Source organism: Podarcis tiliguerta (assembly GCF_965153285.1).
Source record: "Podarcis tiliguerta genome assembly, chromosome: 13".
Lineage (NCBI taxonomy): Eukaryota > Metazoa > Chordata > Lepidosauria > Squamata > Lacertidae > Podarcis > Podarcis tiliguerta.
Window position 1 is genome coordinate 24,906,973 of NC_139546.1, and position 26,332 is coordinate 24,933,304.

Below are 26,332 nucleotides of genomic sequence, written 5' to 3' on the forward strand. Positions count from 1 at the left end.
AAACACAGCTGACGACCCTCGATTACCCAGGGACGGGTATCCCATTTTATCCTGAAGATTTCAGTGTGGAGCAAATGGAAACTGAGAAGAAAAGGCGAAAAAGAAAGATATACCAAGAACAGGGCTGTCCACACAGGATACTGAAGGCAACTGGTTATGCCTTGAATTTATGTTTCTTCTTATCAAATAGAAACCTTGGAAGAACACAGAAGAGGCTAACTTTGGGAAAGACTGATCGTTGCCTTCTACTAAGCCAGCCAAAACTAAGTGTGGGATTCCATTCTGGGTTAAACACAATTCCAGAAGTGGGATGTAACCAGTTTATTGGTTAGGTGGGAAGTAAGCTTGGTGTCTTTCCCTGGGCACACAATCTGGCTCGGCCTAGCCTTTCCCAACATGGTGCCCTCCAGATGTTTTGGCTGACAAGGGCTATACCGCAGTGGCAGAGCATCAGCTTTGCATGCAGAATGATCCCTGGCATCTCTGGGTGGGGCTGGGAAACCCTGGAGAGCTGCTGCCTGTCAGTGTAAACAATACTAAGCTAGATGGAACGCTATAACTGTTAAGTTGTGGGTGAACATATCAGACGACACAGCAATTCTTCAAACAGCTCTTGTTTATTCACAGGCCAGAACAGAACTGAAGGGTTCAGCAAGCCTGCTTATATAGAGCTCCACTACAATGCAACAGTAACCACTTTCTGTAACTACCCAATCACTGAATGTCACTTTCAATCCTTTCAAAGTCTTGTTTGAAGCTGTGGCTTTTCTTAGAGAAGTAGTCATTGCTGAAGAGATAATGTGAGGTGAAACTGAAATGATGGCCATGTCTGTTGTAAATTAATTTCCCTGTCCTGAGATGCACTGAAAGATGTACAGGACTGCCCTGCTGCAGCCCGCTTCCCCTCAGGGTTAAAGTCTGGTACCAGTAGCTAGTAAAATTTCTTTTGCTGTTTCCTTTCTCAGCCTGCCCTCCCCCTTCTGTTCATTGTTTCCCATGGAAAGGAATCTTCAAAAGAAGGGCTGCCCTCCAGAATACCAGCCAAGAGGCCTGTCAAGGCCTACGCTTGCAAATGTCAAATGATCTAAAGGTCCCTCCCTCCTTCTGAAACATGAAAGCTCCCTCAGTATTTTGCGGCATTTTTGGTTGGTTCTAAAAAAGGCTGTTTCCTAGCTGTGGATTTTGGAGTTTTTTGGACCAGCACGCTGCCTTTCCTTTTTACATCCTTCTGCCTAGACACACCTGGGAATTATAGTTCCGAAAGCCAGGCTAAGGGTTTCTCACTAACTGTATACGACTATTACCAGGGGCCTTTCAGGGAAGCCACAGTGTCCCCTCCAACATTTATCCAATGAAAATAGGGGCGTTCTGAGGAAAAGCAGGACATTCCAGGATCAAATCAGAAACTGGGACAGCTTCTGTAAATCTGGGGCTATCCCTGAAAAATAGGAATACTTGGAGGATCTGCCTTAGCAGCTGAAACAACTCCAGGCCTGGTTAAATCCATGTGGTGGCTTTTGACATGCTGGAGGACAGAAGTTAGCCTTAGAAGTTAGCCTGAGTTTAACTTGTTGCTGAGCTTCTTTTACACTACAAAACTTGTCAGGCTGCAGAAATAGTGGGTAGGTTAAAAAGAGTGGCTACATACCTTGTGGGATTGTGGGATAAGCTTCAAATGCATCCCCCCAAACCCCAGCCTGACCAAACTACGTAACATGCAGAAATGTTTGCGTTTCTGGTGCCCATTACGGAAACTGCTTGGGGCAGAGGAAGTGGTCTTGGCCTGTTCTGCAAAAATTGAAGTTTCTCCCTTTCTCTCTCGATCTCAAAGAGTGTTGAATTTAAATGGGAGCAAATAAAAACATTTTGAATGAAGCCAGATACAAACAGAACCTTTTTAAAATAAGGTCACTGGGACGTGGAAAGGAGGAGGAGGGAGGGAGGGAGGGAGGGAGGGAGGGAGGAATTGGCCACAATTGAGAAAGGAAATTTGATCACAGATGCAGATCTGGAAGCAAAAGCTGGCCCTAATTTCCTAGACTGCACCATGAAAAAGGCCCGATTCCCAATTTGTCAGTGTTCCTCATGCGGCAAAAGTCAGCAGTCTCACATCCCAATTCCTTAAGCAGGGTTATTTGGATTCAAGAGCAGAAATAACAATTTTCTGGCTTGGCGTCACAGAACCATTCTGCCTAGGTGGGATGTAGGTATGAGCTTAAAAAGAACTACTCACTAGAGTGTGTGTGTGTGTGTCCCTTATTTTAATCCTCATAGACCAAAAGTATAAAGTCTAGTGGTTTCAGAAAAGTCTTCCGGATATGGAGTCACCAAGTTACATAGGACAATTTTTAAAAAGCCAAAATACTTCATATTTATAACAGGGCCTTTTCCCTTCATATAAATACATATTGCGTGAAGGTGGCTGACACCAAATCATGCCATATGTCTGTCAAGCCCAGTACTCTGCACTCCAGTTATCAGTGGCTCGCCATTTTTTTAACTGCTGTAACAGAATATACTGCTTTGCCATTTATTGTCTGAATAATTAGTGTTGCCGCCTTTCCTCCCCTCACACAGCTCTTTTGCCTTTAACAGGTGGAAAATGTAAATTCACCAAATGAAATTTCTCCCGGCATGCAGATGCACTTGAGGGGGCAAAGCTGCACCAGCTAATGGTTTGCTTCTCATTACAGGCACAGAAGCCCTTGTCAGCAACAAAACAAAGTTGGCAATGCTATGAATGAGGCCTCTTTGGAATTTGCAAATTTGCATGCTTCTTTACCAGCAAAGACAGGAGGAGGGCCACATGAAGATGCTGCCTTTAGCATGGTTTTTCCATGCTGAGTTTCAGAAACTCAAGATTCTGCTTTCTAATAAAATACCAAAGTCATGCCCTCCAACATTTCTCCAATGAAAATTGGGACGTCCTAAGGAAAAATGGGACATTCCGGGATCAAATCAGAAACTGGGACGGCTTCTCTAAATCACGGACGTCCCTGGAAAATAGGGACACTTGGAGGGTCTGCAAAGTGTGGTTCCCAAGCAGGAAGCTATCTACACTCTGCTAATTAATCTCTAGAATGTGGCAGTGTAGAGATGACCAACTTTTCAGCAAAAGGAATCGTGTATTTTAGAAGGAGGGAATTGGCAAAAACGTATTTTCAAACCCTGGCAGCATTGCGACATGTCAAACTGGCACCGCATGAAATTCTCTCAACAACTATCAGACGTGCAACATCTCAAATGGTGGGCCATTCCTGTCGGAGACATACTGCTGGTAAGCGGCTCAGTTGTCTTTGCACATTCCAAAAGGTGCACACGTGGCCTTTTGCAGTGTCAGCAGAAAATCTGAACGTCATACTCAAGTTTCTTCTGTGACAATGCAAAAAATCCCATGGCCAACCTCAGATGACATTTATGGCTACATTTATACAGCCACCCCACCCAGTGGCGTAGCGTGGGGGGTGCAGGGGGGGCCGGCCGCACCAGGCGCAACATCTGGGGGTTAGGGTTAGGGTGCGCAAATCCACGGGTTAGGGGGTGCAAATTACTTGCCTTGCCCCGGGTGCTGACAACCCACGCTACGCCACTGACCCCACCCAGAATCATCTCCCTAAACAACCGCTGCTTGAGTGGTAGACTCCTTGCTAGTAGACTGTCCATCTGGTTTGGATGGCTAATCAGCATCAGCACACCTGCCCTTCATTAGTTATCTAGTAGTTTGTTGTTGTTTTTAAAGCCTTATTATTATTATTATTATCATAATCATCATCATCAATAATAATAATAATAATTCATCACATTTTGGCCTGGGCAGATTTGGCTAATATTCACTGGGAAAACAGAAAGGCCTCAGCCTTTGATTATGAAAGTGGAGGCAGAGTAGAGAGAAAGTCAATCCAGAACAAGTCAGCAGCTGTTTCATCAAAGCCAGCAAGGGAGACCATGCCTGATTGAGGGGGAAGGACAAAGGGAAATTAAAACATATTTGGGGAGGTAGAGAGACAGTATTTGTGAAAAAGAACAGAACCAAATTGGTAATGCAGGTTTCCACACCATGAAAAAGACAAAATTCAGTGCCTTCTACTACATCAAGGGTGGAAACCTGCAGCCCTCTAAATCTTGCTGGACTACAGTTCCCATCATCCCATGTCATTGACCATAATGGTTGGAGCTGAGGTAAGCGTGAGTTTTATCATCTGGAAGGCCGGTGGTTCCTCAGCCCTGCATTAAAGAAGCAACCCTAATACCTGATAATACTTACAATGGTTAATAACCACCACAAGAGGGGGACACAGTTAGCTGTAGACTCTGTTGCCTGGCAACTAAAATGAATGGAGCACTGCATCCTGGGGCTTCCTTTTCTTATTTTTTTTTTACTTAGCAAACCATAAGATGAGGAGAGAAGCATTGTAGCTTTTCTGTTGCCTAGCAACCAAATTCCCAGGTATGAGGCGGAGATTGTGTTTTGTCCCATCCGTCAATTTCTTCTTCGTCAATGTCTTCGTCACCATCACCAATACTCATTTAAAGGCATGTTTTTAATCTTAATTGGTTCCCTTAGCTTACTGCCAAAGAAAGTGACACAAAGTACTTTTCCCTTTACATCAGACTCGGGTCAGCAACAGGTAGACAAAGAACCTTCTTCCCAAAACACGGGCCTTTAAAAAAAATTCCTAGAAAAACAACCCTCTTGCCAACTTCTGCCTTTAAACCACCTTTGCTCCTTCCCTCCCCCAGCACCCTCCTCCTTTCCTATCTCTGCCTCCTTCCTCACCACCACTGCCAAGGGCATCGATTACCCTTTGTCACCCTACAAAGGACAGAGCCAAAAATAACAATTTCAGGAGATTCTGTTCCTGGTAGTGAGGAGACACACCAGGCAAAAATGTTTACTCTCTGGGCTACACATTAACCCACTCACCCAGCAGTGTCTGCTGGGTAGAAAATACAAGTAAGAAATCAGCAGTTTGGTCCAGGAGAATTCCACCCATTCATGTAAAGTTCAGGCATGGCGTTCTAGATCAGCATACTGTCTTGTGTGGCTGCCGGACATCCTAGGGATGTTCATCACAGGAAACGTCTGCAAATCTCTCTTGTTGTTAGACTTTAGAATACAATCTTCTGGCTCTCAAAGGTAGAAGCCACCAATAGACCTATCCCCTCACATATGTATGTATCTATCAAGGAAGGAAGGAGAGAGAGAGAGAGAGAGAGAGAGAGAGAGAGAGAGAGAGAGAAATTATGGTAGCTGCCAACCCTGATACAATGATTTCTCCACAGAAATCTTTAGTAGAAGGCAAAAGATTTATGCGATCTAAAGAGAAACCAGGGTACCTTGATTTCTCCTCAGATCATTACAATGATTTGAAAATAAAACTGACATATCAATCTATGGTGCAACCACATTTAGAATACTGTGTACAGTCCTGCTCACCTCACCTCAAAATGTTTTTTTAAATAAAAATAATAATATTATCCAGTTTGCATATCTTAATTAGACCTTACATCTTAAGCACGTTACATTACTCAGTTTAGAGGACAAACTGGAAGGGAAGCAAGCACATAACTTTATTTATTGTTCTATGTTATTATTTTTATTGATTTGTTATTATTTTAAATTAGAAGATAATATTAATGCAACACTTAGCGCAAAAGAAATAGGTAAAACTGGCAGTCAAATCAGTTAAAATGAACAAAATCAAGGTTTGCTCTTAGCTCTTGTCATTTGTTTGGCAAGAAATCACAAGTAATGATTTGCACACAATGCTAAGACAACACTGGCTTGTTTTCAGCTTAGGGAAATGAGACGCATGGCAGGTGCACATGCATGAGCGCAGTTGCTCGTTCATGGTAAGCCACTTTGACTTACCACAATGTGCAGTCGAGGTCACTTCTCAATCCCAACAAGTGATGGGAAAGTTTTTCCTGTCCGCTGATGGAGGAAGCCTTTCCGCAGCCTTCACTCTCAAAAAGTGTGGTCCTATGATGCCTCAGCTGTTTCCTGGATGCCTTGTCTTCCCAGTTTCCACTGGAGGCAGGGAAGCCAGTTTCCTGCTGCGATTTCCAGGGTTGCATCCTTTGGGATGCCATGATTCGAACCAAACAAAACCTTCATGATAACTCAAGTCTGAGAAGCAGCTGGGCTTCTGCTCTCTTTGAGCCAAACATCAGGAAGATATGTGCCCACACACTATCCAGCATGGGGAAAACAGTGCCATGAAGAAAAGTCATGGGGGAAAGAACCAGCAGAGGCCTTCACAATGCCTGCATTATAAGAAGAAGAAAATCCCCTATTCCTAGCCAGGACTTCTGCATCTTTTAAGATGCAGTGATTTCAGGTGCAAGGCCAAATTATTTGAGCAAGATGGCATCTTTGACAAGGCAAACCTGTGCCAAACTGACCCTATATTTGTGACTTGCACGAAGTGTGTTAGCTAAGCAAATGTCCGTGCATTTCTTATCCTACCATCTGGTGTGGAGCTTGGCGTGGTTCTGAAGCCCCATGCCTAGACTAGCAGAAATCGCATCCAGAAACCGCCCCCATTTCTGTGATGCCACCAGGCATTGCCCAAATACGTTCAAGACTCTGAGCAACTAGAAACAGTTTTGCAAAACCGAAAATCGATTCTCAGGATGCTAACTTCTGCACTCACCTGTATGTTTTCAACTCCCTGGATCCTTAATCCATGAAGACTTTTTGAAAGCCCTTGATCACACATTTCCACACTCAAGGGTACTTAATGGCAGCCATTTCAGTTATATATTTTTTCTCAAAGGAAGAAGTTGATTTATTGCGTTGAATGATTGGGGTTGTGTAGAAGACTTGCAGCCCTCTGGCCAGTTGCCAGTAAAGATTCAGAGGCAAACAGCACATTTCTTTTTATGTGGTGTAATGTGTGTTAGTAAGTAAGAGGGGCTGAATCTAGCACAAAATGGTCATGAGGTTCCCCCCCCCCCCCATCATGCATCCTCAGTTCACCGGGACACACATTAAAAGCCATCAGTGGAAGCAAAAAGGAGACAACATAAATCATCAGGAGGTCACACTAATACTCCAATACAAAACTTATTAACTCAGAAGTAATTCTAATTTCAGTAGGGTTCATAAGCTTGTACATTGGTGAACATTAATTTAATTTTTTCATTTAAAAATCCCAGTTGCAGTCTCTAGGTGTGCTGTCAATGCAATGTTAGGTTTCCCCCTGTCTAGAGAACAATACCAGGAAGCATTCTTGGTCAGTCTTAAATAATTGCATGCCTTTAAGAAGATGTTTTTCCCTGATGGAAATGAAGTGATGGGAAATGTCACCTCTTGAACTCTGCTTGTCATCCTGCTCTTAAAAGATGCAGAAGTCCTGGCTAGGAATGGGCGGTTTTTTATTTTATTAAAACAATTCAGATGCCTTAAGTAAATGAGCCAGTCAACATATTTCTGAATGGTGCGGCAAGCGAAGATACATAAGGGAAACATGGAAGGTAGAAGACAGAAGAGGAGGGTTAAATATGTATTTTAAATCATGGGAAGATCCACTGATGTACAAGATCACATCCTTTTCTTCCGTCTTCAGTTAACTACCGCATTAGGGAGGCATATTCCCTAGTCAGTTCTGACTGTTGAAATGACCCGTGGTGGTTTGGCCACTTCTGGGTCCAGCCCTCTGGTTTAAATCTTTTAGGATCATTAGATGCCCTGAAGAGTTTGAAGCTCTTCAGTATTTCAATCTAGAAGCAAAGGTACCACAAAAGTACGCTGAAGTGAGAGAAAGGCTCTCAAACTAGAGTTGCAATGGAGGAGAACATTGCTGGAATCCCAGCATGCGCCTGAAATAGTATGACCTCAATGATGCCCAAGGTAAACCTACCTAATTCACACTTTGCGAAACAATATGTGAACCAAAACACAGGAATCCTTCAAAATTCACCCTTCTCTGAATTTTGCAGTGCAGTTCTCCAACCAAACATTGCTTATAGAAATGGTTTGTATTAGGCGGAAGTGCAGATAAAATTCATACATAGAAAATGTGTTACATGGGGGAAAGTCCTTGCAAAAGTGTGTACCTTATTGAAAACTGCATACAAAACCTGTTTATTAGGTAAAGTTCACACTAATATGTTGACAAATTTTCGTGATGGTTTTTTTTATAAATCAAAAATTGCTGCAGAAGTGTGGATAACTGAATTCAATACTGGAAAAATGAGAGAGAGAGAGAGAGAGAGAGAGGAGAGAGAGAGAGAGAGAGAGAGAGAGAGAGAGAACCGAAATTGACAGTTCTATCCATCCCTACATTCCACACGAGACTGGCCCTACTGTTAGGCAGAGTGGGGCAGCTGCCTTGGGTAGCAGATATGGAGGGAAGGGCAATGAGATGTTGAAGGAGAATTCTCTATGTTACACACAGCCCCCTAAGTGAGCCCCCTTCCCTCAGGTGTGCTATCCTATCACCAGTGTTGATAAGAATCAATTGCTGCTCCAAACTACTTCTCTACTACATGGAATGGGAGGCGCCATTTTGTCCGCCTCGGGCAGCAAGATGTATTGGGCCAGCCCTGACTCCACCTCTCTAGGCTCAAATTAATCCAGGATCCTGATGTAGACATTTAAGTTCTTTAACTAATTACATCCAATGAAACTATATGTTGGGAGATTCAGGACAGAAATTTTGCAAGCGATGCCTTCTACACTGTTTAGGTCTGTGCATATATATGTGTGTGTGTATCTTCAGGATATATATCTGCAGGTTCAGGCTGTTGCTAGAAGCATACCAACAGGACCAGCTCTCCCATAAAGCAGAATGAAGCAGCCACTGTGGTTGGCTGATGCTGCAGAGCAGAGTGGCAGTAGCAAGGCTTTGGAGAAGAGAGATGTGTGTCGTGTGGTCTGCCCTTTGTCCCCTGAGGTAGCCTATTGTCCTCAAGTGGATAGAGGATGTTGTTGTGTTGCCAGTGCTGGAATTCAAATTCAAGTGGCTGGCATCTGTACGAGGAATAGGGATGGTTAGTGGCACCACCTTGTCTCTTGCCTCACACTGCCTAGTATCTTGGGCTGCCTCTGAGGCATAGGTACACACCCCAGAAAGTGGTAACCCTCACCCTCATATTTCACAAATGAACACAGAGCGCCTCCTGTGTATTTGTAACTAAAACTGCTGTGCACACATTGCTGGCTTAAACACAGCAAGGTGGCTCAATTCTCAATTCGGTTTGAAGCCGGTTTGAGGTGGGAATGCATCAAAAGGCGGCATTTCCTGAAGAAGTGACAGGATGGGTGTGGAGTGTGGCTAATGTGCAAAACTGTGGTTGGGAGCATGCCAGATGCAGAGTAAAGGGTACACAGCCTCACACCAAGAATCAGTGCCCGAGAGACCGCACAAATCACCAGCAGTTCGGATGAAAGCCTTTTCTGCTTCCCGTATGCTGTGCTATTTATTTTACCCTGAGAGTGCTTCCAAACCACCTGTTTACCGAGTATTTATCGCGATCTGTTTTGCAAGGAGGGCGGTTAGATGACGTCGTGTCAAAGCAAGTGCTAGCCAAGGGCATTTCCCCATCATTTGCCTTTTGGCAAAAGTCTGATCGCTGAGGGAAATGGGTTTGCTGAGCAAGACTTCACCATCAGCTATCATGACAGAGCCTGAATTTGTTGGTAGGTCCCACCCCCAAGAGTGAAAGCCTGGAAGCGCCCTGAATCTACAATAGCCCATACCCTCCAACATTCCTCAAATGAAAATAGGGACATCTCTCACTCCCCCACTCCACAACTGACCCTCCTCAACCGCCCGCCCCCCCCCCCATTTTTGCTGTCCCCCTGCCAAGAATTTCCTATCAGAAGAAGGGTGAATGCTACTAGCATTACATAAATGGGACCGAGCACACATGCCTTCCACTGTCCTGAGGAAACCCCTTATTTTATTATTCATAGATTTACCAAAAGAAAAACACACACCATAAATACATTTTAGAAAGGGGTAAGATTAGATGCAAAGCATTAAAAATAATAATTCAAGTTTCCTTGTGCTCCACTCCTCTCCCCCTTTCTTCACACCCTACCCTCTGTTTGCATCTCAGAGCCGGCGCATCATGCAGAGCTGGGCCTTGGTGGCAGCAGCCATATCCACTGCAAGCTGCCCAAGGGAGGAGGCCATCAGCAGTGGCCATGGAGAGGCCATGGGATGCTCCCTTGCTGCCACTCAGGACAAGGGCCGGCTCATCCTCCTTCCTAAGCTCAACAGCGACAGCATTGGTGGGGGAAATGGGGACATTTTAGAATCAAACCAGAAGCCGCGATGGCTTTCATAATTCTGGACCGGTCCCTGGAAAATCGGGACACTTGGAAAGGTATGTTATCCGCTGCATCTGAAGCAGTTTGTGTTAATAAGCTGGCCATGGGGTCAAGGCTGGGGCTGGGGTTGGAGCTGCGAGAGCTTGAAGTTTAATATAATGTTCCACCCTGCCATGGACTGGATGGTACTCACCGCAGAATCAAAACACATTCAGCAACCTTAACACTCTAGGGTGTGTTGGCAGAAACCAAGATAGTGTATATGTGAGCACTCTATCAGCCTGTTCTTTTAAGGGTATCCCTTCCCCCAAGGCATAACAGAGAGACAGCAATTTGCCAGGGACAAGTACCAGGAAATATGGAGTGACCTTGATAAAATGCAGGCAGTAGGAGCATCTAGCAACCTCCTGTTGTCAATCCCTCCCTAATCTCCTTGCATCCTGATTGATAATGGATGACCCTTACACCAGGGGAAAGTGATCTCAGTTACTTGATCCCCAGGCCACACATAGGGAATAAGTTGCATTTCCCACCCAAAGGCTCATATACAAATCTGCCTTTCAAACAAGGACTCTCATCATTGCCATGGTCTGCTTTTTGATTTATACTTAGAATGGTAGAGTTGGGAAGGGGCCACGAGTTCCGATCTTGATTTAGTTCGGTATTTGCATTTCACTTTTCCAACAACAAGGTTGAACTCAAGGTGGTTTTCCAAGGAGCTCAAGATGTTAAATACAGGAAGGCCTCAACTTACGTGCATTTAACTTCAGCTTTATGCACTTGGCTAAATAAATGAATAAAAGGGGTTGGAAAGGAGGTGGTCATTTGGGGATGGGGGAGACTTTGGCATTCCCACCCACTGGTGTGGACAGGACATGGTGAGAACGACCCTGAAATGAATGCCATTCATTCTGTGGTATGTAAGGTGCACTGCAATTACAGCATACAGACAATTTCGTCTGACTTCCCATTAGCCTACTAAGTTTTATTATTTTTTTGCCACTTGTGTGTATGTGTCCATCAGTGGTGCACAGCCAGAGTCTAAGCTTACATACCCTCCAACATTTCTCCGATGAAAATAGGGACAGCCTCCCATTCCGTAATGATAACTTTACCATTTATACCACACATATCTTACTGGGTTGCCCCAGCCACTCTGTGCAGCTTCCAACATATATAAAAAGACAATAAAACCTTTTTAAAAAAAAACTTCCCTATACAGGATTGCCTTCAGATGGCTCGGGGGTTGGATAACTCCATACTGTCCAACAATGCTACAAAGAAAATAGGGACATCCTAAGGCGCAAAGGAGGGGTGCGGGTGGCACTGTGGGTTAAACCACAGAGCCTAGGACCTGTCGATTAGAAGGTCGGTGGTTCAAATCCCCGCGATGGGGTGAGCTCCCGTTGCTCGGTCCCTGCTCCTGCCAACCTAGCAGTTCGAAAGCACGTCAAAGTGCAAGTAGATAAATAGGTACCGCTCTGGCGGGAAGGTAAATGGCATTTCCGTGCGCTGCTCTGGTTTGCCAGAAGCAGCTTAGTCATGCTGGCCACATGACCCGGAAGCTGTACCCCAGCTGCCTCGGCCAATAAAGTGAAAAGAGCGCCACAACCCCAGAGTCAGTCATGACTGGACCTTTACCTTTAAGGCGCAAAGTGGGACATTCAGGGATCAAATAAGAAACCAGGATGGCTTCTTTAAATCAGGAAAGTCCCTGGAAAATAGAAACTCTTGGAGGATCTGAGCTTAACTGTATTTTGAGAGGAGCTAGACGGTCATGCATATTCTCCTCCATTTGCAAGGCACACAACTGAACACTTCCTCCGCTGCCAAACTGTGCTTTATAACTAGTTCTATGTCCATGGCAAGTTAAAACTAAAACAAAAACTTAACTAGAGAGCCAGTTTGCCAACAGTGATTTTAAAAAAGGAATGTTCTGAGTGGGATATATGCATTATCAATTAAACATCTAGTATGTGGCCCCTTAAAAAGAAACCGCTATGACCCAGGAAGCCAGTTCCTGGAGAGCAGCTGACTCAGAGGTGTGGCCTGGCTGAGTTAGTTACTGCTGGGTGCAGGCTCCCAAGCCGCATCAAGAATAAAGTTTGAATTTGCATTAACTCAGCTTGTGGAGAGTTCATGCAGGAGACGACAACACATGGTGTCAGAAGTCTGTTGGACCGTGGCCTTCACACAGAGCAACACAACAAACCTGCCACCTGTGGATTTCAAGACTGAAAGCACAGCAGAGAACCGGACAAGATGGAAGGAGTTAATGGATCTGGTATTTGCAGGCCCAGAGGCAGGTAGGTGGTCTGCATTCTGGCCCCCCACCCCAGTCAAGCTTCTTATTTGCTTATATGTGTTGGGCCAAAGGGCAGGGATATCTGTACAGCATAGATTTCCAGCAGCTAGCTTACAGAAATTGAAGTTCAGACATTGGAGCCAACTCCTAGGGTCGAGGCCCCTTTGCCACCACCCCCCCGAGACCCCCAAAGTTGATGGGAATTGCCATTCAAATGTGTGTGTGTGGTCTTGTGACTAGAGGGACACAGGTGGCTCTGTGGTCTAAACCACTGCGCCTCCTGGGCTTGCCATTCAGAAGGTCGGCGGTTCAAATCCCAGTGATGGGGTGAGCTCCTGTTGCTTGGTCCAAGCTCCTGCCAACCTAGCAGTTCAAAAGCACGCCAGCGCAAGTAGATAAATAGGTACCACTGTGGCGGGAAGTTTAAAAGTGTTTCCGTATGCTCTGGTTTCCATCACAGTGTTCTCTTGTGCCAGAAGCTGTTTAGTCATGCTGGCCACATGACCTGGAAAGCTGTCTGTGGACAAACGCCGGCTCCCTCGACCTGAAAGCGAGATGAGCGGTGCATCCCATAGTCGCCTTTGACTGAATTTAACCATCCTGGGGTCCTTTACCTTTACCTTGTGATTGATTATGCAGTGTGGGGCTTACCTGGGACCCGCAGTATTTTATTCAAGTTGGTACCCCCTGTGTTCCAACATTTTGCATGGTGATTTTTTTAATAGAAACACTGTGGGTTTTTGAAAAACACACAGAAGCATAGAACTGTAGAGTTGGGAAAGAACTGAAAGGTCATTGTCCACCCCTTGAAGGAATTACTGATGTCCACCTGCTCTCTGTTTAGAAACCTCCAATGAAGGAGAGTCCACCACCTTCCAAGGTAGCCCATTCGACTGTCTAACAGCTCTGTCAGAAAGTGTTTAGTCAGACACTCCTTTCGTGTAATTTGAATCTATTGGTTTGGGTCCTACCCTCTGGGGCAGCGGAAAACAAGCTTGTGCCATCTTCCGTGCAACAGGTATTTGAAGAAAGTCTCCTCTTTCCCAGGCTAAACATACCCAACTCCCTCAACCGTTCCTCATAAGGCTTGGTTTCCACCTTGGTCACTCTCCTCTGCACGCGTTCTATCTTGTCAATAGCCTTCTTAAACTGTGGTGCCCAGAACTGGACACAGCACTCCAAGGGTACACGAGATCCCTTAGTATGGTATCTCTTTGTATGTCACTGAAAATGTAGCACATTTAAAGGTAAAGGTACCCCTGACCGTTAGGTCCAGTTGCGGACGACTCGGGTTGCTGCTCTCCTCTTGCTTTACTGGCCAAAGGAGCTGGCGTACAGCTTCCGTGTCATGTGGCCAGCATGACTAAGCCGCTTCTGGCGAACCAGAACAGTGCACAGAAATGCCGTTTACCTTCCCGCTGGAGTGGTACCTATTTATCTACTTGCACTGGCATGCTTTCAAACTGCTAGGTTGGGAGAAACTGGGACCGAGCAACGGGACCTCAGCCCGTTGCGGGGATTTGAACTGCCAACCTTCTGATCGGCAAGCCCTAGACTCTGTGGTTTAGACCACAATGCCACCCGCGTACATTAAATGTCGCACATTTAAAGCCCATTAAATAATCCAAGGTTGCCAACTGACTCTCATGTCAGCCCCGTAGCTGTGCCTTTTAGCGGATGGATCAGTCGCAATTAGGAGATGATATTCTGCCTCTCTATGCTGAGGAAGTATCACTTGCCAGTGGCTGCCTGTCAAGCTTCTGGCTGCTCATAAAGGCAGAAGAGCTGACCAGGTGGATTGGGCCAGGGCACTCGTTGCAGAACCTGTCACTTGCAGCCATATACGTTCTTAGAACACCAGCCAATGGTTGCTTCTAGACAGGAGCCTTCCAGCACTAACCAGTCTCTTATTTCCCAGTATTTGCTGGATGCTGCAATCACAATGTGCCTTGCACAGCAGAGAATGAATCACATCCTTTCAGTGCCTTCTCCACCCCAAACATCTCACCACCATGCCCTGTCCACTCCAGTTGGTGCATAGTCAGGCTTCACCTCTATTGGCTCTCCTCTCTTCCCACCCCCCTCCAAAGTGTTTTTTAAAACTTTCTGGGCGTACACAGGCATAGGAACCAACTCATAGGAGCCGAGGGGTCTTCAACTCCCCTCTAAAATATTTGGTGGGCATTGCCATTCAAATGGTGTGCATGCACCGCATCATGTGATTGATTATGAAGGTGGGGCTTACTTGCACCCCCCAAAAAAATATTTTATGCAACTTGGCACCCCTGTATGTAGGTGTGGGTACACCTTTCTGTACCAGTATGTGCACTGGTTATGTTTTTTCTGCAGCATGATTGCACAATAGTGAAACATTTAGATATCACTCACATGGCTTCTAACACTATTCTTTGTGCATCTCGAAGGTTTGTGCATTGCTTCTCAAAAAGAATGGGGGGTATGGGAGTTATGGGGTGGCAAAGAGGGAATACAAACCAAGTTTCTTCACTGAAATTTCTTTCCTCCCAGTTTCAAAGGAAGAAAAAACATCATTCGTCACTTTATCTCCAAGATCGACCTTCCATTCTTTCTCTCTTTAAGGATGTGGCTCTATGCGGCAGAAAGAGGTGGTCCTGATTGACACTAGCACTCCAAGACATTCCGGGTCAGAGGCACTGAACAGTCATGGCTGAATACTATTTACATGCCCTTGACGCGTGTGGTGTGCAACTTCTTGGCACAGCCCACGCTCAAGAAAGGTTTTGTATTGGCATGTTTGCATATCGGATCAGTGCACTGAAACAGTTGTTAGTGGGGCAATTAGACGTGAAGGACTTATGCTAACACTGAAGTAGAGATATTTTGTGTGGAAATAAAACAATTAAAAAAACCACTGGGATTTTCTTTTTTTAAAAAAAAAAGAATACCCCCCACATAGAATCATAGAGTTGGAAATGGTCCCAAGAGTCATTTGGTCCAACCTGCTGCTCCAAGGCAGTAGCCTCAGTTACCCCTTATGTACTTTAGGCTGCAATCCTCTTTACATGCAAATTACCTGGGAACCCGTTCCCACTGAATTTGAGCATGTCCGAGTTAGATGTGTACAAGATTGCCCTGCATGCCTCCCTTTCGTAGCTGAAAGAAAAAGGAAACTGAAATCTACACAGGCGCATCTGATCTCCATTAGGAGATCTTTAGGAAACAACTCCAAATAAAGTGACAAATCACCTTCTTGTCCAGTACTGGAGGGGGTGGATGCACTGCACTGGAGGAGGAAGAGGAGTGCGGGGGGAGCGCACTCCCCTGACAGCGCGATCCTGGTGGGGTGCCATCGTGGCTGACCCCCCGCCTGTGCAGGTGGCGTGCCACGCGCCTGGGACGTGCGCCAGCCCCACCCCTGCCTGCTCTCCGCCCCCCCGGTGCCAGAGCATGAAGCTCCACCGCTGGTTGGATGGCTAGGGAGGCTGGAAAAGCCTCCTATTAGATATTGTGAGGTTCAGTGCTCTTTGTACCCGCATGCTTTTCCATAGTGTCTATGCGTTGTGGTCAGCATCAAAACGTCAGCGTTTCCCCCCCTGTATATTTTCAAATAATTTTTATTAGTAAATAATGAACACTACCTAAAAACGTACAGTGAAAAAACTAAACAAGAGAGGTGCAAGCCTTTGCTTAAACAGTCATGCCTTGCTGTAGTCAGAGAATCATAGAATTGTAGAGATGGAAGGGATCCTGAGGATCATCTAGTCTAACCACAAGGAATGGAGGGATCTTTTGCCCAACATGGGGCTCGAACCCGGGACCCTGAGATTAAGAGTCTCATGTTCTAATGACTGAGCTATAAGCAGACAGGCTGTATTAATATTTGTTTTGCTTTCCCCATCCCAAGTTTGACCAGCATCACGTCTATGCAATTCACGTTTGAAGTGTGCACAATCCAGTTAGTTAAAACGAAAAGGGGAGGGGGGACCACCGCCACATGTTGCCAACACCCCATTTGCCATATCTGAAGGCCCCCCGTTTGTAATAGTAAGCTCCTGTCTGGAATCGCCCTGTTTCTCCCATGTGCCAAAACCTATGCCGAGAGAGCTTTGGAGATAAACAAAAGGAACTCGAAATACCAGTTATTTTCAGCCCCATTCTGTCCCCCGACTATTCACGCATGGGAAAAGGACTACCGCGATCCATGCAGCGCTAACAGTAGAACATACGAAATACATGTTCAAATCTTTCACCATAGAGCAGATGATCTCCCCACCACCACTATCCGCACATGTGAGCACCCTTCCCTTGCCACAGAGGACAATGCGCTTGGAAACTGCAGCCCTTGGAAACTCGACCTGCAACAAGTATTTTTTTTGCCACTTGTCGTTTTGAACATGCGCGCAGGTTATTTTTGTGTTACAAGTTGGCAGCCAAGAAGCGTATTGTGAGCCTGACATGCAGCACAAAGCTTTCTGAAGGGTCCCAAGAGAGAGTGTGAAGTTGTTAAATCTAGCATTGCTCAAGGGTGCAGCGATGGTCAATGTGGCGTCAGTTTCCTTCCAGGTACTGGCCAATAGCTGTGGTTGTGCCCGTTTTCAGAGCTGGCAAGACTGCGAACGCAAGCCATTACCCACAAAGGTAAGGTACCCCCAGACAAATCCACCCTTCCCCACATCCAAACCATAGTACAGCATTTCCTCGTCGCCACAACTGGTGCAGCCAGTAGACCTGCCTGCCAGGCTGAGAGCCTGATGCCCCTCTTACCTGTGGACTGCATGCTCTCTTGAATTGCTTCTACTTCAGCCAGCTCCATGCAGACCCCTTGGCCGTGCATGAGTGTGTGCAGAGGCTTCTCCACTCCCTGCGGCGGGTAGCACCGCAGCCCAGAGCCGCAGCGCGGCGTGTAGACCCCGCAGGGCATTCCTTTGGCCAAGGCGCAAGTGGCGCAGCACCCGCAGCCGGGCTCCTGCACCAGCTCCTCGCACCCGGTGGGCGCCCTGCAGCGCGCCAGCTTCTCCTCGGAGCATGGCGGGCACTGGATGGCGTCGAGGCTCACAGAAAAGCCCACCTGTACCAGGAGCAGCAGAGTGATGGGCGCAGTCCCCGAGTGCATGGCAGGCAGGCAGGTGTTACAGGGCAGCAAGGGACCGACAGGCCAGGCGATTGCAAAAATAAAAATAACTGTGTTGCTGGCAGAGCAGAGAATCTGATCTCCAGTAGAAAGGGGGACTCTGTACTGAAGGGGGGAGAAGCTCTTTCTTTGGACTTTATACCACTCTCTGGCCACACCTCCCTGCTGGAGGGAGAGGCAAAGGAGAACAGCAGCAGCAGCAACCAAGGCAGCTTGCCCCACAGCTGAGAAAAGACCTCATTTGCCCTGAGGAAGGAAGCACAAAGAGCTTGCAGCTGCTGCAAAGACGGAAACCTGTGCCGGGACTGGAAAATAGCAGCAGCCCTCCAGCCATGCTTCTCCTATTACTTTGGTAAGTTACGAGTGCGCCTTGCCAGTGCCTGTTTGGTTTCTCTGCAAAAGGGAGGGTGGGGAGGCTGGGCTGGGGGGGGTGGGGGTGGGGGGAGAGAGAGAAAGAATAATGCCACAATTATATTATGCATGCCTCGTCTGAGGTTGTGGCCACACAGGCGTTGCATTGATTAGGCTCAGAACATGAGAATGGTCATGCCGGGTCCGGTGTTGTGGTTAGGTAATTTTAGATTTTGGATTTTAATGGGACTCTGGGAAGAGGAAGGGGGTTTTAAATTTGTTCTGTTTTGCTTATTTTAAAATGTGGTGGGCCACTTCCACTGGGCTTGGGGAACCTCCTGATCGTTCTGCTGAGTGGGGCCTTCAACGCCTGCCCTAAAGTCCTGTCCCGATAGCACCACTGCCTGTGTGATATGATGGATCCATCTAGTCCAGGCATAGGCAATCTCTGAACCTCCAGATGTTTGGGACTACAGTTCCCATCATCCCTAGCTAACAGGACCAGTGGTCAGGGATGATGGGAATTGTAGTCCCAAATATCTGGAGGGCCGAGTTTGCCTATGCCTGATCTAGTTTCTTAAGAGTAGCCAGCTCACAAGCAGGCTCTAAAAGGGACGGCCAGCTCCTGTTGTTTATTCCCATCATCCAGGAATCGGAGGTATACTGCACTTGGCTGTGGAAGTTCCATTCTTAGCAGCTGTGGTGTCTAGTGATTGATAGATGTATATTCCAAGAACTTGTCTAGGCTCTCTCTCTCTCGCTCTCTCTCTCTATATATAACACCTATGCTAGTGGCCATTGCCAGATACTGCAGAAAATGGATTCCTGTTTTTGCAGGTTACCTGGACAAGAGAAAAAGGGAATTCACAAATAAAGTATCCATTGGTTTTCCTTGCTTCCACATGAGGCGTGTGCAGATGGGGACCTTGTGCATCTCCTGCATTCTAGCAGAAAATGGGGAACAAGATGGGCAGATCTACTACACATGTGCTTTGCTTCCTTTGCGAGAATGTCTGAAGCCGCTCTAAGGCAATTCTGTATTCATAAAGAAGCATTTATTCATTATATATCTGTAAGGTCCTTTGCCTGTCCTTCAGCATAAGGTCCCAGAGTGGGTTACAACAATGCAATACACAGTTCAAAAAACAAACAAAAGCCTTCCCACTGGAAGAGAAGAGTCGAAATTCGGCAAAAGAGGTGGGTCCCATGGAGCAAATACAGTGGCACCTTGGTTTACAAACTTAATCCGTTTCAGAAGTTCGTTCTTAAACCAAAGCGTTCTTAAACCAAGGCTTGCTTTCCCATCGCAGCAGGGGACTCAATTTACAAATGGAGCACACTCAACAGGAAGCGAAACATGTTCTGCTTCCAAGGCAAAGTTCACAAACCAAAACACCTACTTCGGGGTTTGCAGCGTTCTTAGGCTGTTCTTAAAGCAAGGTATCACTGTACCTTAAGTGTTGAAGATCTGGGTAAAGAGGTACATCTTCACCATACAGCAAAAGCTATACAACAAAGACACTAGATGCACCTCTGTAGGGAGGATGGGTGCAACATTTAGGGGCTGCCACAGAGGAAGCCACAATTCCCTTCACGTCTGAGGGTTCGCCTCTGCTGAACTTAATCCCCAAGAAGATCAGTAGGGATGGAGTTGGAGGTATTTGGGGGCCAGTAAATCACTGAAGGGACGCAGGTGGCGCTGTGGGTTAAACCACAGAGCCTAGGGCTTGCCGATCAGAAGGTTGGTGGTTCGAATCCCCGCGACGGGGTGAGCTCCCATTGTTCTGTCCCAGCTCCTGCCCACCTAGCAGTTCGAAAGCACGCCAGTGCAAGTAGATAAATAGGTACCGCTCCAGCGGGAAGGTAAACGGCGTTTCTGTGCGCTGCTCTGGTTCGCCAGAAGCAGCTTAGTCATGCTGGCCACATGACCCGGAAGCTGTACGCCGGCTCCCTCGGCCAATAAAGTGAGGTGAGCACCGCAACCCCAGAGTCGGTCACAACTGGACCTAATGGGCAGGGGTCCCTTTACCTTTCAAATCACTAAAGACCATATTTCCCAAACTTGGGTCTCCAGCTGTTTTGGGACTACAGTTCCCATCAGCCCTGACCGCTGGTCTTGCTAGCTAGGGATGATGGGAGTTGTAGTCCAAAAGCATCTGGAGACCAAAGTTTGGGAAACACTGCTTTAAACACTAAAGCAAGCACCATTTCCCTTTGTTTGTCCACTGGATAATTCCAGAGAAGAGAGGATATTCTCTCTTTCCACCTTTTCCCTCATTGTGCAAACTTGTGGTGTGTGTGTACCTCCCATTTAGGGCAAACACACACATTTCCAAGCCACTGTAGCCCAAGGGTAGGGGCCTGTGGCTGCTCAGATGTTGCTGGACTCCAACACCCATCAGCCACAGCCACCAAAGCCAATGGTCAGGGATGATGGGAGTTGGAGTCCAATAATGTCTGGAGGGTTCCGGGTTACCCATCCCTGCTATATCCTGATGGGTTTTTCCCCAGCTTGGGACAAGAATAAAGAAAGGTGAGAAGTAGTAATGGAACAACTGAGGAATGGCTCAGTTGGTAGAGCGTGAGACTCTTAATCTCAGGCTTGTGGGTTTGAGCCCCATGCTGGGTGAACGATTCCTCCATTGTAGGGATTTGGTGTAGACGTGATCCCTTCCAACTCTATGATTCTGTTAATTCTTTTCAAGTCCACTGTTTCCCTTCTCTGAACTGCACCACCCTGTGGGGTCTTCAGACATATTTGTGTGATTTGAACTTTAGATGATATATAGAGAAGCTAAAAAAAAAATTCTCATATTGACAATACTTCATTTTAAAATAAAAAAGCATACTTCCCTGGGGCTCAAACTTGCCTCAGAGTTATGTCTCTGACCTAAGTGACCTTAGTGGCAATTTCAGATGTGTAGAAACTGGTTGTGGGCACTTGGTGATGATCAAGGAGAGGCATGCTGCTCAAGACTCAAAAGTAGGCTGTTGTTACTACTTCACTTGTTCTGGCTTTGAAAATAAATTCCAGGACAAAAACCTGGTGAGACCTGATTTATAGACCACCGTAGGTTTCTACAGGTGTATGTGAGCTTCTGACTTTAGCAGAACTCCTCTGTCCAGCACAGAGTTCTTTGTTGCCTTTCATAGGTTTCATAAACAAGAGCAGTGTGTTGTTACACCCACCCACACAGCAACACATGTCAAGCTTACCTGCTTAACACATGACTTCCTGCCTCTGTAGTCAAATTAGGCACTCTCATTGTGGGTCCGTTCTCAGAATTTCTCTTGTTAGAATATGTGCAGCTGACTGACACTTTCCTAAGTGCAGTGAGTGTTCCACACAGTTATTTTTTCCACTGTTATTTCTTCAAGTTGTCTACTGTCATTTCTCAAAAGCTAATAAACACTTTAAAAAATAATAACCAAAGCTTGCATACGCCTTTCATAACTTAAATTGATCCAACTAGGAAATGATACCATGCCCACTTTTATCAAGAGTATGTAACAGGTTGAAAACACATACTGTAATCATAATGTTAAACAAACTGATCTCATGCATATTTTACTCAGAATATATTCAAAGGAGTTTACTCTCTGATCAAACATACATAAGACTGGCACTGTCAAAGTTTCCTTCCTTCCTTCCTTCCTTCCTTCCTTCCTTCCTTCCTTCCTTCCATCCATCCACCCTGTTGGACAATTTAAGACTGTTGAATCACAGAGTGATAACCTGGAATTCAAATGCTTCAAAGCTGAAGGGCAGTCTTTGACAGTGTCTTCATGCATAAGGCTTAAAGTAGCTTTTCCTCTGTGAACTAAATGTATATCCTGCATTGTCCAAAATGCACATTTGCATCACAAATGACTCTCCTCTACTTTACCTTCTTTAGGGACAAAAGAAGCATAATGTCAACTTCAGCCTCATATGAAAAGAACCTGTGATCGATCTCCTTGCCTGCCTTTGCTGCTAAATGAGAGTTGGAATATGGAAGAAACCAGCGAGAGTTATTTAGGCTGTGTACACCTTACCATATCCTCTGGTTCCAGTGAGTTCCCGCAGCTGGCATTTGAACACAGTGTTACCCACAACCCTGTAGTTTCTTGAGAAATACTGTTATTTAGTGCATTTTCCCTCAAACCAGCTTCAACCCGAAAGGAAAACTTAAGCCACACTCACTTTGCAATTGAGCTTTTAAAAGGTAAAGGGACCCCTGACCATTAGGTCCAGTCGAGACCGACTCTGAGGTTGTGGTGCTCATCTCGCTCTATAGGCCGAGGGAGCCGGCGTTTGTCCACAGACAGCTTCCGAGTCAGGTGGCCAGCATGACTAAGCCGCTTCTGGCGAACCAGAGCAGCACACGGAAATGCTGTTTACCTTCCCGCCGGAGCGGTACCTATTTATCTACTTGCACTTTGACGTGCTTTCGAACTGCTAGGTTGGCAGGAAATTGAGCTTTTACATCCTGCTTTTTCTTAAAAGACTGTTTAAAAGACTCTTTTTTTGTGAAGGGGGAGAGATTAAAGTCACTTTAAAGTAACTTCTTTCCCCTCCGCCAAGTTTACATTCCTCCCTCCCTCAGTTTAATAACTTGTGGCAACCCTCCTAATGACCTTCCATTAATACAAAATATTCTCCAGTAATTTCCCTTTCTTCTTTGCTTGATCAAGCCAAATCTGATATGGTACCTCAAGCCAGCAGTCTATCCAACTGGCAGGCACAACGGGGAAGACAACTCATGCCTGGTATCTGTCTGATAACATGTTTTTCATGTATCATGTATTTACACACTGCCAGCCTTCAAGTCTTCGTGAATGGCGCCCTCATGAGGTTTGAAAGATTACTGCTTATTTTGGGGACAGATGTGAGCAGGCCCCACTAGCTCAGCAATCTCCAGATGTGCCTGCAATTAATCAGGGTGTCCCTGATTAATTCAGAGCCTCCAAGTGTCCCTGTTTTCCAGGGACAGTCCCAGATTTACAGAAGCCATCCTGGTTTTGGATTTGATCCTGGAATGTCCCGCTTTTCCTTAGGATGTCCCTATTTTCATCAGAGAAATGTTGGAGAGTATGGAGTAAAGCGACCACCAAGCCAAGAAAATAGGTATCTATACAACCTTTAGAAGTGTTTTTTTTATGTTTAGTGTTTTATTATGTTTTTATATGTGTTGGTAGCCACCCAGAGTGGCTGGGGCAACCCAGTCAGATGAGCTGGGTCTAAATAATAAAATGATAATGGTGGAATAGGGTGTCTCTATTTTCACTAGAGAAATGTTTGAGGGTATGTTCATTTCTCCATTTTTTTCCTTCAAGATGAAGAGTTTTGCCAGGGGTTGGCAAGGCTTACCAGCCATGGGCCGGATCACTCCTGTGGAGATCGTCCGTGGGCTGGACTGGCGCAGCGTGACACTGGAAATTGCGTCTGTGCATGTCTGCGGTGCTGGAAATCGCTTTTGTGCATTCCCAGACGCCAGAAATCACACCTGCAGAAGCGATTTCTGATATCTGCGTGTGCGCAGACGCAATTTCCAGCGCCGCTCGGCGAGTCCCCGCGCTGCACTGCACCGGTTTAGCACAGCATGCGGGGAACTCGCTGAGTGGGCGGCTTGGTTTGGGGGCAGCTCGGGGGCCGGTAAAACGGTCTTCGTGGGCCGGATCCAGCCCATGGGTCGCACGTTGCCGATGCCTGAGTTATGCAGTCCAAAAGCTTAAAAGTCATAAAGCATCTCAATCCAGTAAGCCATTCATATTCCAGAGTCTGTGTTACTTAAAAGGTTTCCATTCAGTTATTCCTAAGATACGAAATGTAAGAGTCGGTGTGCTGTAGTGGTTAGCGGGTTGCACTTGGACTTGGGAGACCAGGGCTCAAATTCCCACTTGCCCATGAAGCTCAATGGGTGACCTTGGGCCAGTCACTCACTCTCAGCCTAGCCTACCTCACTGGGTTGTTGTGAGGATAAAATGGGGAGGGGGGGAGAACTATGTATGTCTCCTTGAGATACATAGATAGAACCATGTAGGACGACAAAAAGACTTCCAGTGTCTCTTGCACTGTGGCCAAAATGCATCCCTCAGCATTAGAGAGAAATTGTGTATTGCAATAGCCTATCACATAGAAATGTGTTAGAGAAAAATTAACAAAAGACTCTTTTGGCAGGCCGAGAATGCAGCAGGTTGACTTCAAGCTTCAGCAACGGCATCCAAATGAAAAGGAAGCCAGCTGGGCTGGGCTAACATCTGTGCACCAGAGGCATGGTGGTTTTGAATTCTGCAACCAGATAGGAAGCGATGCTACAAAAGAGTCCCAGATAATTGTTTTCATCCAGAGATTCCCAGAGCTGAGTCAAGCAAGCACTTTGCGCAAGCACAGAAGATTATAAAATGACCAGATGCAACAACATGCTTTAAAGGGACCACTCCCTCCCACAAGGGAGTGTTAATGTCATTTTCAGTCCAGTTGGCCAGACCTTCTCTGGCTACTTTAAGCAGCCAGAATGGGCAAGGGTCAAGTGCACACAGATGGTCAGCTGTATACTTCTAAGGAATTCTGACCACATCTGCAGGCCTCACAAATGGAGGAAAAGATATCCACAGAAGTTGGACAAGCAGATGTGAATGATGTCTCCACTGGTGTTCCATTCAATGTAAAATCAGGGCAGGGTGCAAGCAATTTTATTTGGAAAGAGTCTCACAGCGGGCAGAGGAGGACTTCTCCAGGAGGCCAGAAGGTAACAAATGGAAACCTCTCCAAGCGGCAGGTGCAATGGCGGCAGTTATCTCCACAAAATAGGTCCTAAAATGTGCTTTAGTCTGTGTTTAGTCAGATTCAGTTTGAGGTTTTCTCCGCCATCTCTCCAGCAGCATTTGCGTGCTTTGGAAATCTGTGAAGCATAGCACTTATTCTAAGTAGCGATATCTAAATGTGCCCCAAGATTCCTAACTCTCCTTCAAAACAAGCTATTTGTTAATACACTTCAGGGGTGCTGTGAACTGACAGAGCAGAAGGTGAGGTCTGGGAATATCCCAGGGGTGAGCTAGACCAGTCTGGGTATCGGACAAACACTCTTTCTGCATTTCTGTTTCCTGCATTGTCACAGATGTCCACCTGAGGGCACCAAAGCAGAGAGGGAAAGTGAAAAGAAATGGCAGCTGTAAATCAATTTCTGCCAAAATCTTTTTGGGCCTGGTTTGCCAACAGACGTCAACGCCCACCCACCTAATTTTCCATCCTTTGAGCATCCCTCAACCCTGAAGCACTAAGATGTGACATGCTCCACCTGCCCAAAAGGCCTTGTTTTACCTGCCCAGAGAGAGTGGTGCCCATTGCCTCACAGCACCACCACCACCTCCCAGACCTATTTAGTCAGCCGACTTCAAAATGTACCATGTCTAGCAACAACTTTTAATAACTAGGGGGGGGGGGGGACTGGGGAGGGAAGCAATGGCAGGGGTGGGGAATTATTGAAGAGGAAAAATTGAAACAGCATGGACTAATGGATCAAAACTAAAATATCCTTAACTGCTGTAAATGGGGGACATTGCCCAGATAAGTTATATAATTTAATACAGTGGTACCTTGGGTTAAGAACTTAATTCGTTCTGGAGGTCCTTAACCTGAGGTACCACTTTAGCTAATGGGGCCTCCCACTGCCACCGTGCGATTTCTGTTCTCATCCTGAGGTAAAGTTCTTAACCCGAGGTAATATTTCTGGGTTAGTGGAGTCTGTAACCCGAAGTGTCTGTAACCCGAGGTACCACTGTACATCAATATCTCGCACTTTCTTGAAAATGCTCAGGCCCGGGGACATTCAGGTTTTGTTTTCATTTGCCATTTTAAGTCTCAGAACAACCCTGCAAGGTGAATTAGGCTCAGATGCAGGTCTTTTCCACACTTGCGCTTGTCCTGTGCTGAAAATAGTTGTTATTGTTGGTGGTATTGTTGTTCGATTGATACCCCACCCATCTGGCTGGGTTTCCCCAGCCACTCTGGACGGCTTACAGCATATATAAAAAATTGTAAAACATCAGACATTAAAAATTTCCCGATACAGGGCTGCCTTCAGGTGTCTCCTAAAAGTCAGTCGTTCTTCTTCTGGGTTCTTCTGGGTTTCCCTGGCAGGGCAAACAGAGAGGTGTGGATAAGTTAATAGTGACAGACCGCAGGTCAACCAGCAAACTGCAAGGCACAACAAGTCTGCCCCTCACAACCCCCACAGACTGACTGTTGAGGTTATTTTCTGCAGTGCAGACTGGTCCATTAAAGCATTAAAGGAAGACAAAC

General features: G+C 46.2%; 2 protein-coding genes and 1 long non-coding RNA gene across 6 annotated transcripts in view; 2 read left to right on the plus strand and 1 right to left on the minus strand.

Annotated features, from left to right (window-relative positions):
* The window catches only part of IGFBP4 (insulin like growth factor binding protein 4), a 38,604-nt gene extending 20,781 nt beyond the window's left edge, over positions 1 to 17,823 (minus strand). Inside the window, exon 1 of the mRNA XM_083408784.1 lies at positions 17,331 to 17,823. Coding sequence (XP_083264910.1) covers positions 17,331 to 17,679 — 349 coding nt within the window. The 5' untranslated portion in view covers positions 17,680 to 17,823. The remainder of the gene's footprint in view (positions 1 to 17,330) is intronic.
* On the plus strand, positions 1,325 to 15,499 carry LOC310662028. Its single transcript, XR_014504206.1, has 4 exons — positions 1,325 to 3,277; positions 8,742 to 8,867; positions 10,071 to 12,588; positions 15,114 to 15,499. It is a non-coding gene; the product is annotated as an uncharacterized lncRNA (long non-coding RNA).
* The window catches only part of LOC310661921 (uncharacterized protein), a 47,761-nt gene continuing 37,477 nt past the window's right edge, over positions 16,049 to 26,332 (plus strand). Inside the window, exons 1-4 of one of the 4 annotated variants that reach the window (XM_083408575.1) lie at positions 16,049 to 17,204; positions 21,945 to 22,100; positions 23,086 to 23,155; positions 24,209 to 24,779. The gene's annotated coding sequence lies outside the window, so the exon portion shown is untranslated. Of the gene's footprint in view, positions 17,205 to 19,104; positions 19,246 to 21,944; positions 22,101 to 22,506; positions 23,156 to 24,208; positions 24,780 to 26,332 lie in introns of those variants that run through there. The other 3 variants (XM_083408574.1, XM_083408576.1, XM_083408577.1) reach the window with 3 other exon arrangements.